The 16922-nt window shown below is 40.3% G+C and overlaps 1 protein-coding gene across 1 annotated transcript; it reads right to left on the bottom strand.

The window, feature by feature from the left end:
* Nucleotides 1–14687: 14687 nt before the first annotated feature.
* On the bottom strand, nucleotides 14688–16520 carry LOC135201906 (uncharacterized protein K02A2.6-like). The gene has a single exon (XM_064231203.1). It carries the CDS (start codon nucleotides 16518–16520, stop codon nucleotides 14688–14690), a length of 1833 nt encoding a protein of 610 aa, XP_064087273.1.
* Between the last annotated feature and the right edge of the window lie 402 nt (nucleotides 16521–16922).

Here is a 16922-nt window from a genome sequence, read left to right as displayed (position 1 = left end):
TGTAACGGAAATTGATAGCAAAGGTTTTAAAAGGTGTTACAGGAGGAAAACCTCGCAGTTGCACCATGAAGCAATTGCTAGGAGAGGGTGGACAGTAAGAAGGTAGAAATAGAATATGAACAGAGGTACAGTGAAAGGAATGAAAGTAGTTGCAGCTAGAGGCAGAAGGGACGCTGCAAATAACCTTAAGTAGTGCCTACATTTCACCAAATGAGGTGCACTGACGGCACTAGACCCAGTCTTGGTGGACTGAAGGTAAAGTTTAATTACGCTTTAGATGGAATAGATATCGCTGGAAGGGGGGAACTCATCAGAGTCTAAAAGATTAGCTCTTCTTTTTAATATTAAATTCATTATTAGTTATGATAATTTAACCAGATAACCACAACGAAAAATCTTATGGTCAAAGGATGCCAAAGTAGTTATACTGCACTGAACTTTTCACTTTCTCAAGCCAAGTGAAACGCACAGCACAGTATAACTGCTCCAGCATCTATCAACATGATTTTTGGCGTGGTGGTCTGGTTAGACAACCGTGAGTAACTACTAATGGTTTTAATATTTTGTTAAAGAAAAAAGTGTATTGCAAATACACATTTTAATATTGAATATTTTTGGCGTGGAATTTGTTTGTGTTACTTTTATTGTCTTTGTTCATTTTTCAAATATTATATTTTTCCGTTTATACGAAAATATTGAGTCTGCAGAACGTCGGCATCAACCCACCCCTACCATGACAGCCGATTCGAGTCACCGAGATACCGAATCATTTATGTATCGGTTATAATTTTTGGTGATATTCTCGTGGTAGAGCGAATTCGATATTAAACAACATTTGCAGCCTAATTACACACACACACACACACACACACACACACACACACACACATACATATATATATATATATATATATATATATATATATATATATATATATATATATATATATGTGTGTGTGTGTGTGTGTGTGTGTGTGTGTGTGTGTGCGCGCGCGCGCGCGCGCGACATCAAGCTAATTTTTTCCACCTAGGGAAACCCCAGTGCAGTGCTGCCATGTTTGCGCTTAAACTACTGAATCCACAACATTGATTTAGTTTTACTGCTACAGTGAAGGCTCATCAGCAGTGCCTTGAACGTAAATTCACCAAGTAATTCCTTCCCATCTCCTGGTTGTCTTTTGTAATCCATCCTTCCTTCTAGCGGTTGGTATAGTGAGCCGTCTTTTCCCTGGAATTATCGATGTCAGTTAACCAGTCAGTCAGTTATCACCATTCTGCTTCATTTCTTAATAACAAAACAAATTAATACCAATACTCGATAAATGTGTAGCTCAAGTATAAAACTATTAGCTATGCTTCTTTTAACGTGGTTATCATACACTATGTAGTGTATTATATACATGAAAAATAAGTACAATGTTACATAATTTATCCATCAATCGAAGATAGTTTTTTTATTGAAAAACCGTCACGGCAAGGGGCCCTTGCAGCTTTTAGTGCACAACGTATTGGGGTAAAACAGTATTTTCCTACTGTGTACGGAACTCCTGGCTCCTACGAACCATTGTGGCAAAATCTTAACCATTACACAACAAACCGGTTTCCATATGCTGTTACCTTGGAGCCCTTTGGGCCACTGACTCCCTGTGTGTATATATAAGCTGAGCAGAGGCTACACAAGGGAGAAACAGAGAGAGAGGCAGACGGGAAGGTGGACGTCCTAGATACGTTTCATAAAGGTAAGTTAAAAACGGATTACAGTAATTTGCTGGTCACTTCCTAATGATCGTATAGGTATTCAATAAATCACTTCGAGAAACCTTAATTCGAAATGTATTTAAAATCTTTAGTGTTAAATAAGGCTTAAATTTATTATAGTTGGGTATGTTTATGAATAATAATTACATAGTATATTTTGAGAAACAAATAATTTGAAGGTTGAAGTTTATGAAGCAGTATAACATTAATTCACGGAAAAGAAAGAATGATATAACGATAGTAGTTTTTTTTAAATCACATGAAGTATTTGATTAATTTGAGGTTATCGCAAGGGAAATTTTCCTCTTCTGCTTTGTAGAGATTTAGGATTCCGTTCTTTCCAAGGTCTTCGAACTGAGAATTGTTTTCGTTCTTTCCAGATATACAGGAACAAACACAATGAAGGTGCTGTTCCTTGCCGCTGTTATATTGGCTGCCATCTGCTACGAGGCCAACGCTGTTCCTGAGCCACCAGTAAGCCTAAGCTACTATGAGATTCAGGGCCTCTGTAACACGGTTTTTTCGCAATAACTTTTTATCTATGCATTTCATAGATATAACGCTTATTCAGAATACACATTATATCAACACATAAATTTTGACTGTATTCTGCATTACGTAGGTTGAATAAATTTGGTACTTACAATGTAAAAGTGACTCTTTTTGAAGACGGGCCAACTTACTCAGAGAAAAGGTTTCGAACGCACTCGTTACGTAACTTATGACAGCATTTCTTCCCTCTTTCTCGATGGATGATTGGCTATACGTAACAAAGGCTATACCTCTGGCAACAATGACAAACAAATTTAAATACAAGTAAAGCAGCACACCTTTATGAATTCTGAACCTCTCCACTGATAATTGTCATAATGAACAAACCAACAAAATATGTTAATAAATACAAAAACACTTCGATTATTAGTCTAACTCCCAAAATAAGTTTCCTAAGAAATTACAGTCTGCTTTATAGGTGTCAATCAGATTGACAAGATGTAGGGAATAGATGGTAATTTTCAAAAGCATAGTAGACAAGCTTGTTTTGATAACTGCTATATCCAATGTCATGCAATTTTTATTTATTGGCTATCTACTATTTACTGAAAAAAAATAGCCGGTACTATATTTTGGCTTTAAACCTTCACCAATAATTATCGTCAGCATGATAACTTCATGAGGCTCCACCCACTTTGGCCTCGTTATAATTCAGGATAATACTGAAGGCTATCATGGACATTGTTGGATTAGAAAATCTAACTTCTGGCTATAAAAACTCATTTCTCGAGTAGTTGTAAGAAGTGCTAGATGATCCTCAAGGATCCCAGTAGTTGGCCTAAACGTTTAATTCATGTATATTACTGCTATACTGTTGCGGCACTACTGCTACAGTAGTATTACTACGCTAGCACAGATACCCCACCCACATCTATGTATCGTTCCGCCATTCATAAAGTCTTTGGGTTTCAGAGCCGATGGAACAAGGTGAATGGGGTTTCTGTCTAGTGGATGGGCGGCGCAACATTTCGTAAAAAGGTGTTTACTTTGCTTACGTAATGAAAGTTTTTCGACTCTTGACTCGTAATCATTGGCCATGGCGTCGGCTAGATAATTTTTACTTTATAAAAAATAAAACTATCGGGTTTAGGTTATTGATAATGCTGACAAAATTTGTGTGGTTGTAAAATATACATATGTCACCTTTCAGCTACATCCGATGCTTTGACAAGGAGCAAAGTCCAAAAAACCGTGTTACAGAGGCCCTGAATCTCATAGTAGGAATTTGAGCCTATACTCTATTTTTTTCCATCTGTCCACCCGCCAGTGGTGTTTGGGTATGGTAACACTGCGTCCCGGGGTTTAGATGGTTACGCTATGTGTAAGTTTTAGGTAAATAAAAGGATATCTGGGTGTACATTTGCAACTGAAAAGTGTTTTAATAATTTACTGTATGCGAATTACACTGTTAATATTCGAAATAGGATATTGATATTATTTTGAATGTAAGCTGAATGTAACTATCTAAAGCCTGGGACGCAGTGTTAACATACGCAAACACCACAGGCGGATGGACAGATGAAAAAAAAAACAGAGTATAGGGACCCTGGTCTGAATTAGACCTAGTAGTAGTTGATCAGGTTCTCTGGCATCTTTTTGACACAGAATGAGGCTTTGGCATCCTTTTGTCAAAGATTTTACTGTAGCTAACATTGATGCCAAAACTGTAGTTACGTGTGTTCGTTCATGTGTGCCATCGATTATAAAAAAAAAAATATGACTTCAGTTTTATAACTTCGATTTTGCGACTGCAATGTCCCTGTTCCCAAGTTTTAAATTGTATATGCCCTGAAAGGCTTTGTTATAGCATTGTAAATCCCTATATCAGCAACAAATGAGTTAGTATGCCGTAATCTGTGTCAAAGAGAGACAGAGTAAGAAAGAATTCACTGAGAATGGTGTTCGAAGTTACGAATATGTTGCTGAGGTCTTGCGTTTTCTATGATGTGATTGTGTACATTTTGTCAGTGCTAATCATACATATTTACTCTCTCTCTCTCTCTCTCATTCCAACTTTGACTCGCTTTTGTTTTTTTTTCTTCCATTGAGAGAGTGCTAGTAATAAGTAGAGAAATTATTTTATATTTTTTTATATTTGTAAAATTTTCCTGTACATTTTCTTGATTTTCTATGGAGAGAGAGAGAGAGAGAGAGAGAGAGAGACTAGTTTTTCTAAAATCAAGAAAAAGAGATAGGTACAAAACATTAATATTTTAAAACCAATTCAGTTATCTTTCTTGTGTGTGTGTGTGTGTGTGTGAGAGAGAGAGAGAGAGAGAGAGAGAGAGAGAAATCCGAGATTTGCAAAAGTTGATCGATTACGTCCGCATTGCCTGATAAATATTTATATCAAATTCTCTCATTTTATCACTGACATTCAGAGAAGTGAAATGTCGTGACAGGGTCGGATGGCTGTCTGTCTACTCTGGGTAGATCTAGATATCTAATTGTCTCCTCCTCCTTTCAGTTTTTATGATTGTCTCCCCCTCCTTTCATTTAAAAAAAAAATAATTGTCTCCCCCCCCCTCTCCTTTTATTTTTTTTTTTATATAATTGTCTCTACCCTACTTTCCTTGTTTTTAATAATTGTCAACCCCTCTCCTTTCAGTTTTTATAATTGCCTCTCCTTTCATTTTTTTAAAAATAGTTGTCTCGCCTCTCCTTTCAGATTTTATAATTGTCTCTCCTTTCATTTTTAAAAAAAATTGTCTCCCCTCTCCTTTCAGTTTGTATAATTGTCTCTCCTCCTTTCCTTTTCTCTAAATAATTGTCTCTCCTTCTTTCAGTTTTTATGATTGTCTCCCCTCCTTTCCTTTTCCTTATTTTTAATAATTGTTTCTCCCTCTCCTTTCAGTTTTCATAATTGTTTCCTCTCCTTTCCTTTTTTTTCAATAATTATCTCCCCCTCTCCGTTCAGTTTTCATAATTGTTTCCTCTCCTCTCCTTTTTTTCAATAATTATCACCCACTCTCCTTTCAGTTTTTATAATTGTCTCCTCTCCGTTCCTCTTATAGTTTTTTTGTAAACGAAAACTATTGTGTAGGCTTTGTTTGTCCGTCCACACTCTTTTCTGTTCGCCCTCAGATCTTAAAAACTACTGAGGCTAGAGGATTGCAGATTGGTATATTGATCATCCACCCTCCAATCATCAAACTTACCAAATTGCAAACCTCTAGACTCAGTAGTTTTGATTTGATTTAAGGTTAAAGTTAGCCATAATTGTGCTTCTTGCTTCGGGCCGTGGTTAAAGTTTCGTGGGCAGCAGCTCATAAAGCATTATCCCGAGACCAAAGAAAGATTGATCTATTTACGGTGGCATTAATTATATTTGCTGTAGCGGCTGTACAGAAAACTCGATTGTGGCAGAGAAACTTCAGCGTATTTTTATTTTTTTATTCATTATATATATATATATATATATATATATATATATATATATATATATAGATATATTATATAATTGTCATTGTCTCCCCTTCTACAGGAAACATCGCTCCTGAAGATTATTGTCGAGTCGAGGGAAAGAAGACTAGTCCCAAACAGGCCAGGGTGCTGCCGCTGCCGCTGCCCGCCGCCCCGTCATGGTATCCTTCCTTCGTGCTGCCCTTGCAGGAATGTGCCAACTACACCTACCCCTCCTATTTCCTTTCCAATCTCATTTGTTCCCATTCCGTTATCTACTGAAATACCACCTTGTATCAGAGCGTGCCGAGTACCGGGTGTTCCTTGTTTTTACTAAGCTGAAACGGCCCCTTGGTCTATTATATAAGGATTTGAGTATTACGTACAGCTATGTAAACACTCACAAATTATATATATATATATGTATATTATATATATATATATATATATATATATATAGATATACATAATGAATTTTTATCACATCACCGTGAATCATATACTACATGCATTAAGCTACAAATGTCCTTTGATATCCTATTCTCTGCCCAATGGGCGCTGGTTCGAACCCACGAGAGGACGAAATTATTATCAACTAGAAATCCCCTCTTTGGTTAACACATATGAAAATATATTAATTCCGAGGTAGAGCGAATTGGATATTGAAGGGCGTTTGTAGCTTAATGCATGTATATATATATATATATATATATATATATATATATATATATATATATATATATATATATATATATATATATATATATATATATATATATATAAATTTAATATAAATATGTATGGTATATAATGTGTATATATATATATATATATATATTATATATATATATATATATATATATATATATATATATATAGATATATATATATATATATATATATATATATATATATATATATATATATAATATATATATATATATATATATATATATATATATATATATATATATATATATATATACACACACACACTTATAAGACAAAGCATACAGGCTCTCACATGCTAGGTCCATGGTTCAAACCCGGTCTGCTTCCCAACCAGCCGACCCAGCTGTGAATTGCTACCAGCGTTAGGTGGGGCTAATCACCTCATCTTTTTGTAGGTCCCGTTGCTAAGTAACCAGTTGGTTCCTAGCCACGTAAAAATATCTAATCCTTCGGAACAGTCCTACAAGAGCTGTTAATCAGCTCAGTGGTCTGGTTAAACTAAGAATTTTTTTTTTCCTTTCCTGAAATTAATAGAAATATAGAAGAAATTTGTCATTCTGCATTGAAGAACCACTCGAAAAAAAACCTTTCATTTTTTGTTTTACTCAATCCTATTTTTTCAAGTAAATGGCGAGTTTCTAAAAAAAAATATTAACAATGAATTTCGGTGCAAGAAAGAATGAATTATTAATACCTTAAACTCACGGTTCGAGAGGAATAATTGTCCATTACCCTGAGCAGTAGTTTGAAATCACAGGGTCATAACAGTCAGTGGCATATTAAGGAGAGTGTAACGTATTGATTTTCTTGATAATGTAGCACATTATAGAGCAATGTTAGGGGAAAGACAGTTTGGTTTTAGCTTTAGTCAACGAGGAAAGTTTTAATGAAAAACTGTTTGTGCTGACACAGTTGCCAGAAGTCTAATAAATTTAATTCTGAGGAACCTTGGCAGTAATGGACAGAATATGCAGTTTAGGCAGAAGGCCAAGTGCTGTGACCCATAAGGTTACAAAGGTGTAACAGAAGGAAAACCTCGCAGTCGCACTACGGAACATTTGTTAGAAGAGTGGAAAGTAAGATGGTAGAAAAATATGAACGGAGGTGCAGTAAAAGAAATGAAAGGGGTCGCAGCTACGGGCCGAAGGGACGCTGTAAAAAGCCCGAAGTAATGCCTACGGTGCACCGCATATGAGATGCATTGACGGACACTACTTGTGTCAATTTCTACTTGATAAGCATTTTTATTTTCCGATTGGTAAAACGTGACCTGATTATCGGGTACACCATGCGTGAATACAGCCTTTATGAAAACTTTTCTTCCAATTTTATTGAAACATAGAGAGACAACGAAGACAAGACCGAGTGGGACGAAGCCTTTTGCTTATAGAATTGCTAACGTAACCAAGATAATGTGAAGTTTGTCTTATATTGCTATTTTAATGTGAAAACGATTAAAACTGAAGAGTGTTATTAGAAGCAAGTGATATGAGAGGAATGTGGCGTAAAAGAATCGAGGAAAGGGTACATCGAGAAGTGTCTACGCAATAGTTCTCATTGTAGATGTGATTGGCTTAACAACTGTATCGTAGCATATCTGAAAATTCAGGGTTAACCATGCACACACATATAAATTATATATATTATATGTATACATATATGTGTGTGTTGTGTGTACTAAATATGGACCATTACAATCATCTGAGGGCGACAGGAGAGTTTTTTGCTAGAATTATTTTTACATGTTTGCGTCAACACTCTCCTCAATGTACATTGCAAAAGTATCTTTTTATATCTTAGTTTTACCAGACCACTGAGCTGATTAACAGCTCTCCTAGGGCTGGCCATAAGGATTATTATTATTTTTTTTTTTTTACGTGGCTAAGAACCAACTGGTTTCTTAGCAACGCCACCTACAGCTTATTGTGGGATCCAACATTTAATGAGAAATGAATTTCTTATCACCAGAAATAAATTCCTGTGGTTCCGGGCTGGCGGCCGCAGGAAGGGAACTCCGGCTACCATATTGATAGTCGAGTGCGGAGCCCACTCGTTCAGTGAGGAACTACATTGAAAGGATAGAATCAAACTAATCATGAAAGATTTTTTCCTTCTATTTATTACTTGTTCAAAGACAGGTGCTTTCTCAATTTATTTTGATATTAATGCACTGACTGTTACTAACGTGAAAGTATGACGAAAGGATTTTTGTAAAGTATCGACCACGAAAGTATGTCTGTTGTACAGGGTGTCCATAAAGTCCCAGTACCATTACAAGTATTTATTGTTCAAAATGGTACTGAACTTAATGGACACCCAGTACACGTAAATTTAGGTTCAGTTGGATACTTAAGCCAAGCTATAATGAAGGAGATAACAAATATACGAAAAAAAAAAAAACACACACACAATGGTTTTCTTGTAATACAGTACACAAATAAAAGTCAAATATACAGCTGGGAGCTATCGAGATCCTCCTCTGCTAAGCCCAAGGGTTTTAACCCGATATGTATCCACCTTTGCGGCGTGTTTAGTACCAAGGTCTAGAAAGCTTGTTTAGTATAAGGCCATTGGAGATGACCGTAAAAACACAAACAAAAGACTGAATATCATCAAGATAATGACTCCCAAGAAATGTTAGTCCTATATGACGACATCCAACTATCTAGCAAAGCTCCCGAAGCTCTTCATTAGTGAGGTCCGCAGAAACAGCACTGAGGAGGAATCGTTGGCATCTGACCATGGCATCGGCAACACAAAGACCTTCGGGAGGCTTGTCTTCTGTCCCGTGATGCGACGCTCATTGACACAGGTGACAGCGATGCATCCTGTGGGGAAGGAAGACGATCAGAGAAACGATGAGACATCCTGATAATTATGTTCTGACCATCTACAGTGAGACTCCACACGTTGAACAACATGGGTAACTGTAGGCCAGGTTACGAACTATTGTCTTCAACATGTTACCTTGAATTAGTTGCAAGGTCTTTCAAAAATCCAGTTAATCTCTCTCTCTCTCTCTCTCTCTCTCTCTCTCTCTCTCTCTCTCTCTCTCTCTCTCGTATTGGAAGAAAATAGGCAGATACGAAACAAAAACGTTTTTTTCCTAATTTCACAGATTTAGTACATCAACAGTTTTTGTATTGAAGCTAATAAATTAGCGTTTCTTATGTGAAAAGGTACAACAAACTTCGAGTTTATCGTATAACGAAAAGAAATGAGCTACAAAAGTTCGAGGCGATATGGAACTGTATAAAAAGAGTCGTCAGTGATATAAGTGGCTAATTCAGTCTCAGTCGCATGAGTCTAATTAGAACCATATAGTCCCTGAGCTTACCGAAGGCGCGGGAATAGCATCGACCTCGTAGTAGATGGCAGCCAGTATAACAACGACAAAGAGCAGCAGCTTCATTGTGTTATTTTAATCTGGAAGGAAAAAATCCATTTTTATTTCAGCCTAAGAAGAGACTAGCAAAATTTTAAATTCTTGTCGCGCAAAATTTATCAAAAGACCCTGTATTAAATAGGCTATAATTTTAGAAAATCAATGTTAACATTTATTTATAAATGATGTAATATTGGCTTGTGACTTTAGTATTAATACATACTGTATTAATGACAAGACATTTTATAAAATATGTACAAAACCATTAGTATCCCTTATTATTATACCTTATTTATGGCCATAATTGACTGAAATGGTTGAGAGTTTAATGCAATAATTTCACTAAATGGTGCGCATTTACTGTACCAATTGTGAAAGAAAGACCAGTAACTTCATGGAAAACATCAAATTATCAAACCTTTCAAGAGTATTCAAGAAGACCACTTGTCTGTCCGTCTGCTCTCTCTCTTTCTCGTGATTGTTGTTGTTGTATTAAGCCAACACTTCTTGTTGGCATTGGCCTTTCCCTTGTTCGGCCCGTAGGTGATCTGAAAAGATTCATTAGGTACACGGTTAGTTTTTTGAAATTGGAAATATCTTTAGTTGTAGAGATAGGAGTGGACAGGGGAAGGATGATGGTGTCAGTAAGAGAGGGCCATCCTGTCATATTATAGTAGAAGTTTGAAAGAATGTAAGGCTTTCGAATATCGGAGAAGCGGTGCAGGTGGGGTTGTCCAACCCTTTACTCCCTTGGGTCCCTGCGGGAGGATATCAGTTGTAGGTAAAGTTTTAAAAGAATGATAGTGGATGATGTGGATAGAGCCTTACAGTGAGGGGATGTGATGAGGGTGGGTGATGTCACTTATTAGTTTCTTTACCTTGGTGGAGGTAGGTTGTAGAGCACCTGGGCATGCTCTTCTAAGTTTTCAATGATTGTCTTTGTGACTGTGGCAGCTGCATGCTCTGCATCTTGTGCAGGTAATTCATTTTGTGCTGCACCTCTTAGCTGTGCTGTTTCTCTGCATTCCAGCAGGTAGTGAAGGAGTGGTTGCTGTGTTTCTTCTTGACAGTATTCACATGGTCTGACACTGTTTTCCACAATTTCCCAGCAGGCTTTATATCCTAGCCTGAGTCTGTGGATGATCACAGCAAGTTTTCTTGGTGTGTGCCTGTCTATGGGAGGAGGCACAAGATCAGTCGATGTCTTATACCATCTGGCAGACTGTGAGTTCTTTTCTACCCACTCACGATAGTCTTTTAGCAATTTTTCTTTGCAGAGTGGTTTCATTGCATTTTTGATTTGTTGCAGTGCAGGTTGTATATGTATTTGCACTCTGTCAATGTGTTTTGTACTTTTGGCTAGCTCATCAGCCCTCTCGTTGCCTGGAATTCCTATGTGACTGGGTATTCAGTTTAAGGTGACAGGTCTTCCTCTTTCGCTGTGCTGGTGTAGCAGTGTTTTAATTCCAGCCAGCAGTGCCTTATTTTCTTTGTTTTTCTGTTGTTGCAGGGCTTGCATTGAGGACTTTGAGTCGGTGTGGATGATTACAGGCCCTTCTTCATTCTCCAGTGAGTACAGCAGTGCCTGTCTTATTGCTGTTAACTCTGTCTGCATAGTGGAGGCGTGGTTGGAGGTCCTCCAGCAGGCTGTGAAGTTTCTTGAGTATACTGCAGCTCCCGTAGTTTGATTCTCAGGATCTACAGTGCCATCGGTGTAGTATGTTTGTGCCCCTATGGTCTCAGTGTTTCTGATTGCTTCATAGGCCGCCGCTCTTAGCTCTTCTCTTGTGCAGTCCTCTTTTGCCCATTGGCAGGCTTGTGTATTTGTATATTGCAGTGTCCTTCTTCCAGGGTGGTAGTTGTTGTGTGCCCTGTGTTGTGTCTGGACCTAGTTGCAGCAGTGTTTCTGCCATGCCTAGACTCTTGATGTTGTCACTTTGGTCATTACCATAGGAACTCGAAGTTTGAATCTCTGGGTGTTTAGCAAGTTCCTCTCTTGCTCTTTTCTTAGAGATGGAGTCTCTTTCTTCTCGTGATGTCTCTACTTTGCTTTATATACCGAGACGGTTACCAACCGCCCCTTGATGTGAGAGGTGAGAAAAAAAAAGATAAAAAGGAGTTATGGAATCCGGTTGTAACATTTTAGGGTTGAATTTCAGCCATAATGGTAGGTGGGAAGAACGTAGACCATAGCAAGCGCAAGAGATGCTATTGCACTGCAACAAATGGAGCTGAATGTATATATATATATATATATATATATATATATATATATATATATATATATATATATATATGGATAAAGAAAGCAACAAAAAATTTTGTTTCTTATGTTTGACGATGAACGTTACGCAATGACTGAATAAGGTCCTCATTAAATTAATAATAATAATCATAATATATATATATATACATATATATATATATATATATATATATATATATATATATATATATATATATATTATGTGTGTATGTGATCGTTAGTGTTTATCAGTATCGTGTTACTTAATTTTTTAAGTAACGTAAGAAATACTTGAAGTACATTTAGAACCAAATATGTCATTGATTTTGTGTGGGATGCTGCCACATACATCCATGCAAAAAATGGAATGATGGGGTGACAAATTGAATCCATAGGTTCTTTAAAATCTTGTAATGAAGATAAACAGACATCAAGACGACAGTAGCGGGAAGCAGGTCTGCGCTTGTCACTACAATGACCACTGGACAGTGACTGACTATGCATATGGCGGGAAATAAAGGCAGTGTTGACACATCTAATTACATTGCTGCCACGATGCATAACGAAATAGTGGTCTTACAATACGTGCAATGAGAAAATATAAATGGGAACACAAATATCATTCTTCTATAGAATAATACAAGCAAATGTACATTAATGTTCACAAACTGTACGTAATGTAATTAATAAACAGCATAACATTAAATATCTATACACCTCCCTCCCCCTTTACGCTCGTAGCAGTGTCTCGAGCGGAACATAAATTCCTCTGAGCTAGTCGAGGTGAATGGCGAGGGACATTGGAGGGTTCGAATGATGGCTCTCTTTCCTGGCCAGAGCAAGGGGACACAGGGACTAGGGGAGAGGTGTCATCACTCATGTTAGCCACTGGGCGTAAATGTCTTCGGTTTCGAAACCATACACGACCACTTGGAAGGCGTATTTCATACTTTCTTGACATTCCGCGGCCCATCACAATGCCAACCTTGTCCCATCGAAGCGTCGTTGCGTCCTGTATCCTAACTCGTTGGCCGATGGTGAGCTTGGGTAGAGGGCGGGCACGAGAATTGTAAAGGCTCATGGCTTGGTCAGTTTTGGCAGCAGTGCGACGGTCGTAATCTTCAGTTTTAGTTTGCCACTCCTCTGTGAATGATCTGGGGTGAGCCGGAACACAAGTGCAGAGAGGATGGCCATAGAGGATCTGCGCAGGGGAGCGTCCAGCAGGGTTCGGTGTATTCCGAAGCTCCAGCAGTCCTCTATCAAAGGCTTCACAATCTGTGTTCCCGAATGGGGCAGTCTTGATGATAAGGTGTTTAACAGCTTTCACTGCAGCTTCTGCGTGTCCATTAGCCTGAGGGTAATGTGGAGAAGTGATGATGTGATGAACTCCCCAGCGGTTGGCAAATTGCTTGAAGTCATGGCTGGAAAATGGGGGTCCTCCATCAGTTCGTAAGCGGAGTGGAACACCAACCTCACGGAAGAAAACACAGAACATTCTTGTAACTCTGGCTGCAGTTGTGTCACGTCCACAGGGAACAACCACAGGCCAGCCTGAAAGTCTATCGGCAATAACAAGGAAGGATTTCCCTGCTACATGGAAGAAGTCAGCTAACACACTTTCAAAGGGCCGGGATGGATGGTCGTCACACATGTAAGGTTCTTGTTGCTGACTAGGGAGAAGCTGTTGGCAGGCCTCACAGCTTTCTACTTTACTCTTGATATCTGCATTGATACCTGGCCAGAATACTGTCTGCATTGCACGACGTCGAGTAGCTTCAATCCCTCGATGGCTGTCGTGGAGTCGATCCAAGGTGCGTCTACAGAGGGCTGCAGGGATGACGATCCGGGGTCCATACAATACTAACTCTCCATCCGCGTAAAGGTTGTCCTGCAGCTTCCAATACGGGAGGGTGGAAGCGTGGAGATCATAGCGGTTGGTAGGAAAACCGTTGGAGACGTAGTGAACGAGACGACTGTAATCTTGATCCTGGGATGTGGCCGTGCAGATTTCTTGTAGAGACTTGTCTTCTTCGATGATGGGTCCTGTTGCCTGGTCGTCAGTGGAAGTGGCGGTGCTGGCAACGATACGCCTGACATGTGCAGTTGAAGTGGTGCACTCCTCTTCATCTTCAGGTGTGGGGCAACTGGTTGGGGAGCGAGACAGGGCGTCTGGTATGCAAAGTTGTTTCCCTGCACGCCATACTGCAGTGAAGATGTAGGGGGCCACTTTCATCTTGAGGCGCTGAAGGCGTGGATTCTCAATAGCATCTAAAGTGTAGTGATTGAGAATTGGTATCAAGGGGTGATGGTCAGTCATTAAGGTGAAATGTTGAAGTCCAGACAAGTATAGACGGCACTTAGCTACAGCCCAAGTGACTGCAAGTAGCTCCAGCTCTATGGTGGCATAGCGAGTCTCTGTATCCGTAAGGAAACGAGAGCCGTTATCTTGAAGTAGGGCATAGCCGAGACCGTATAGGAGTGAGGCATCTGTTTGTAGAACCACAGGCGAGGCAGGATTGAAGGGTGCCAGGACAGGTGGTGAAGTCAGAGCTGTCATGACTTTCTTAAATGCTCGCTCATGGTCGGGCGTCCAGACGAATGAGCGTTTGGGGCTCATAAGTGGGATCGTAGGGGCTGTGGCCTGCTGCTGCGATGTCTGGAGTGAAGTCGGCAAGTGATTGACGAGACCCATAAACGACCTGACGTCTGTGACATTGGACGGTGTCGGAAGTCGCATATAGCTGATACCTTGTCAGGGTCTGCTGCAATACCATCGGATGATAAGACATAACCGAAAAAGTTAACTTTAGGGGCGGCTACAGTAAATTTCTCCTTGTTGAGGGTGATGCCATACTGACGGCATCTGGTCAGCATTTGGTGCACGTGTTGTAGGTGGGAAGGGAGATCCTCGTCGGAAAGGAGGATGTCATCTACAACCTTCACACAGTTGGGAACACCTTGTAGTGCCATATCTCCACGGAGGCAGTATGCATCACCTGTTGCTGAAAATCCCATCGGGCCGCGACAGTGCTGGAACCTTCCATACGGAGTTATAAATGTAGTCAGGTGGCGGTCCTCTTCTGCCAACTCCATTTGCCAATAGCCATGCAGGGCATCCGCTGTGGTGAAGTACTTTGCAGTTGGAGAGATGTTGCGGACGGCATCATGGGGCGTAGGTGAAGGGTGTGTAGGGCGGGCTACCTGAGAATTTAGGTGGGTGTGATCAACAGTGATGCGCACACCTTTGTCCTTGGGTACCAAGACCATGGAATGGCACCATTCAGAGGGTTCGTCGCCTGCTGGTCTGATGATTCCTTGTTGCACCAAGGAGTCAAGTTCTTCTTTCACTTGATCTCTGAGAGCAAACGGAATGGGCCTGGGTGTATGCACAGCAAATGGTGTAGCACCAGGTTTCAGGTGGATCCTCATTGGAGGGCCTGCCATTTTCTTTAGTGGCTGGGTTTGTAGATCCTTCTTGGATATGAGGATGTCGCTGAAGTGCCGAAGAAAATAGTCCTTAATAGCTACGGGTGACGTCATGGCAGAGGCAGGAAACTGAGCGCATCTGTTGACATGTGTTACCTTGAGGATGGGCTTAAGGAATTCCTGTGACACTATGGCGAGGGCTCGGCAATGTTCACGGGAGAGGAGGGGAGTCTGGATATCCTCATGAACATGTATGGTTGCTGAGCAAGACTTGTTGCCAAGACAAAGGGTTGCCTGAAAGTATCCTACAGCCAGTGTCATGGGGGATACATCTGCTGTCACAACGTCTGTCATGGGTGGAGGTTCGAGCCTTGTCCGAGGTATGCGGAGTGCATCCAAATGTATGGTGCCAATCACTGTGATGTCTGCTCCTGTTTCGGGGATTAGCTGGAGTTGTGCTGATATATCGCCAAATGACAGAGAGACAGTGACTGGTGTGGGGGACTCGCTACCCAAGTTATCACCCACGAAACGGCAGCTGGGATTTGACTTATTAGGAGGTGAAGCTGTGTACCCAGTCTGACTTTTCTTGGTCGACCTGCACATCTTCTCAAAATGTCCCTGTTTCTGGCAGGTCTTGCACTGAGCTTCCTTAGCAGGGCATTTCTGAGTGCGGGGCCAGTGACCCATGTGTCCACAGTTATTGCATGATACACCCGCGGCTGGGCATTGTCCGGAATCGTGTTTGCGAGAGCAATATTGACAAGGGTCACTGTTAGGAGACTGGTGAGAACGTTGGTCGGGAGATCGATGAGAAGTCCTCTTCTGTAGACGCTGGTTCTTCTTGTATGTAGATACTGCGTTGACCTGGGTAGGGGAAGATGCAATGGCTGATGCAGTCGCACGTGTAGATTCGTGGGAGCGGCAGCATGTCACGAACTCTGCGAGGGTAGATGAGGGTTGGAGGGGGATAAGGCGTTGTATTAACTCTTCGTCTCTCACACCCATCAAAATTACCATCTGCAATTGCCGTTCGGTGCAGGACGTGGGGTTGCCAGTGCATAAGTCCACTTCATCAGCGAGATCCTTGAGGCGTGCGTAGTAGTCTGCAAACGATTCTCCGACAGCTTGTTTGCAGGACAACAATTCCCTGCGTCGTAAGGCTTCATTTCTGAGGCTGCGAAAGTGCTTTTGCAGTGTATCCAACATCTCTGTAAGGGAAAGTGATGTGTTGGGAGGGATGCCCAGTGTATGTGTAAGCAGGCGCTGGACGTCCAGGGAGATGCAAGTTCTCAGGTGAATCAGCTGGGAAGTTTGATGTAACCTATCAAGTCCAACTAATCCCGCATAATCCTCAAAACGGAGTCTCCATTGGCGAAACGCTTGGTACGTTGCATCTTGTTGCAGGAGAGGTGGGGGATG

The sequence above is a fragment of the Macrobrachium nipponense genome, chromosome 28 (genome assembly GCF_015104395.2).
Source record: "Macrobrachium nipponense isolate FS-2020 chromosome 28, ASM1510439v2, whole genome shotgun sequence".
NCBI lineage: Eukaryota > Metazoa > Arthropoda > Malacostraca > Decapoda > Palaemonidae > Macrobrachium > Macrobrachium nipponense.
Note: the sequence above shows the minus strand (reverse complement) of the source record. Positions and strands in the feature narration are given on the sequence as shown.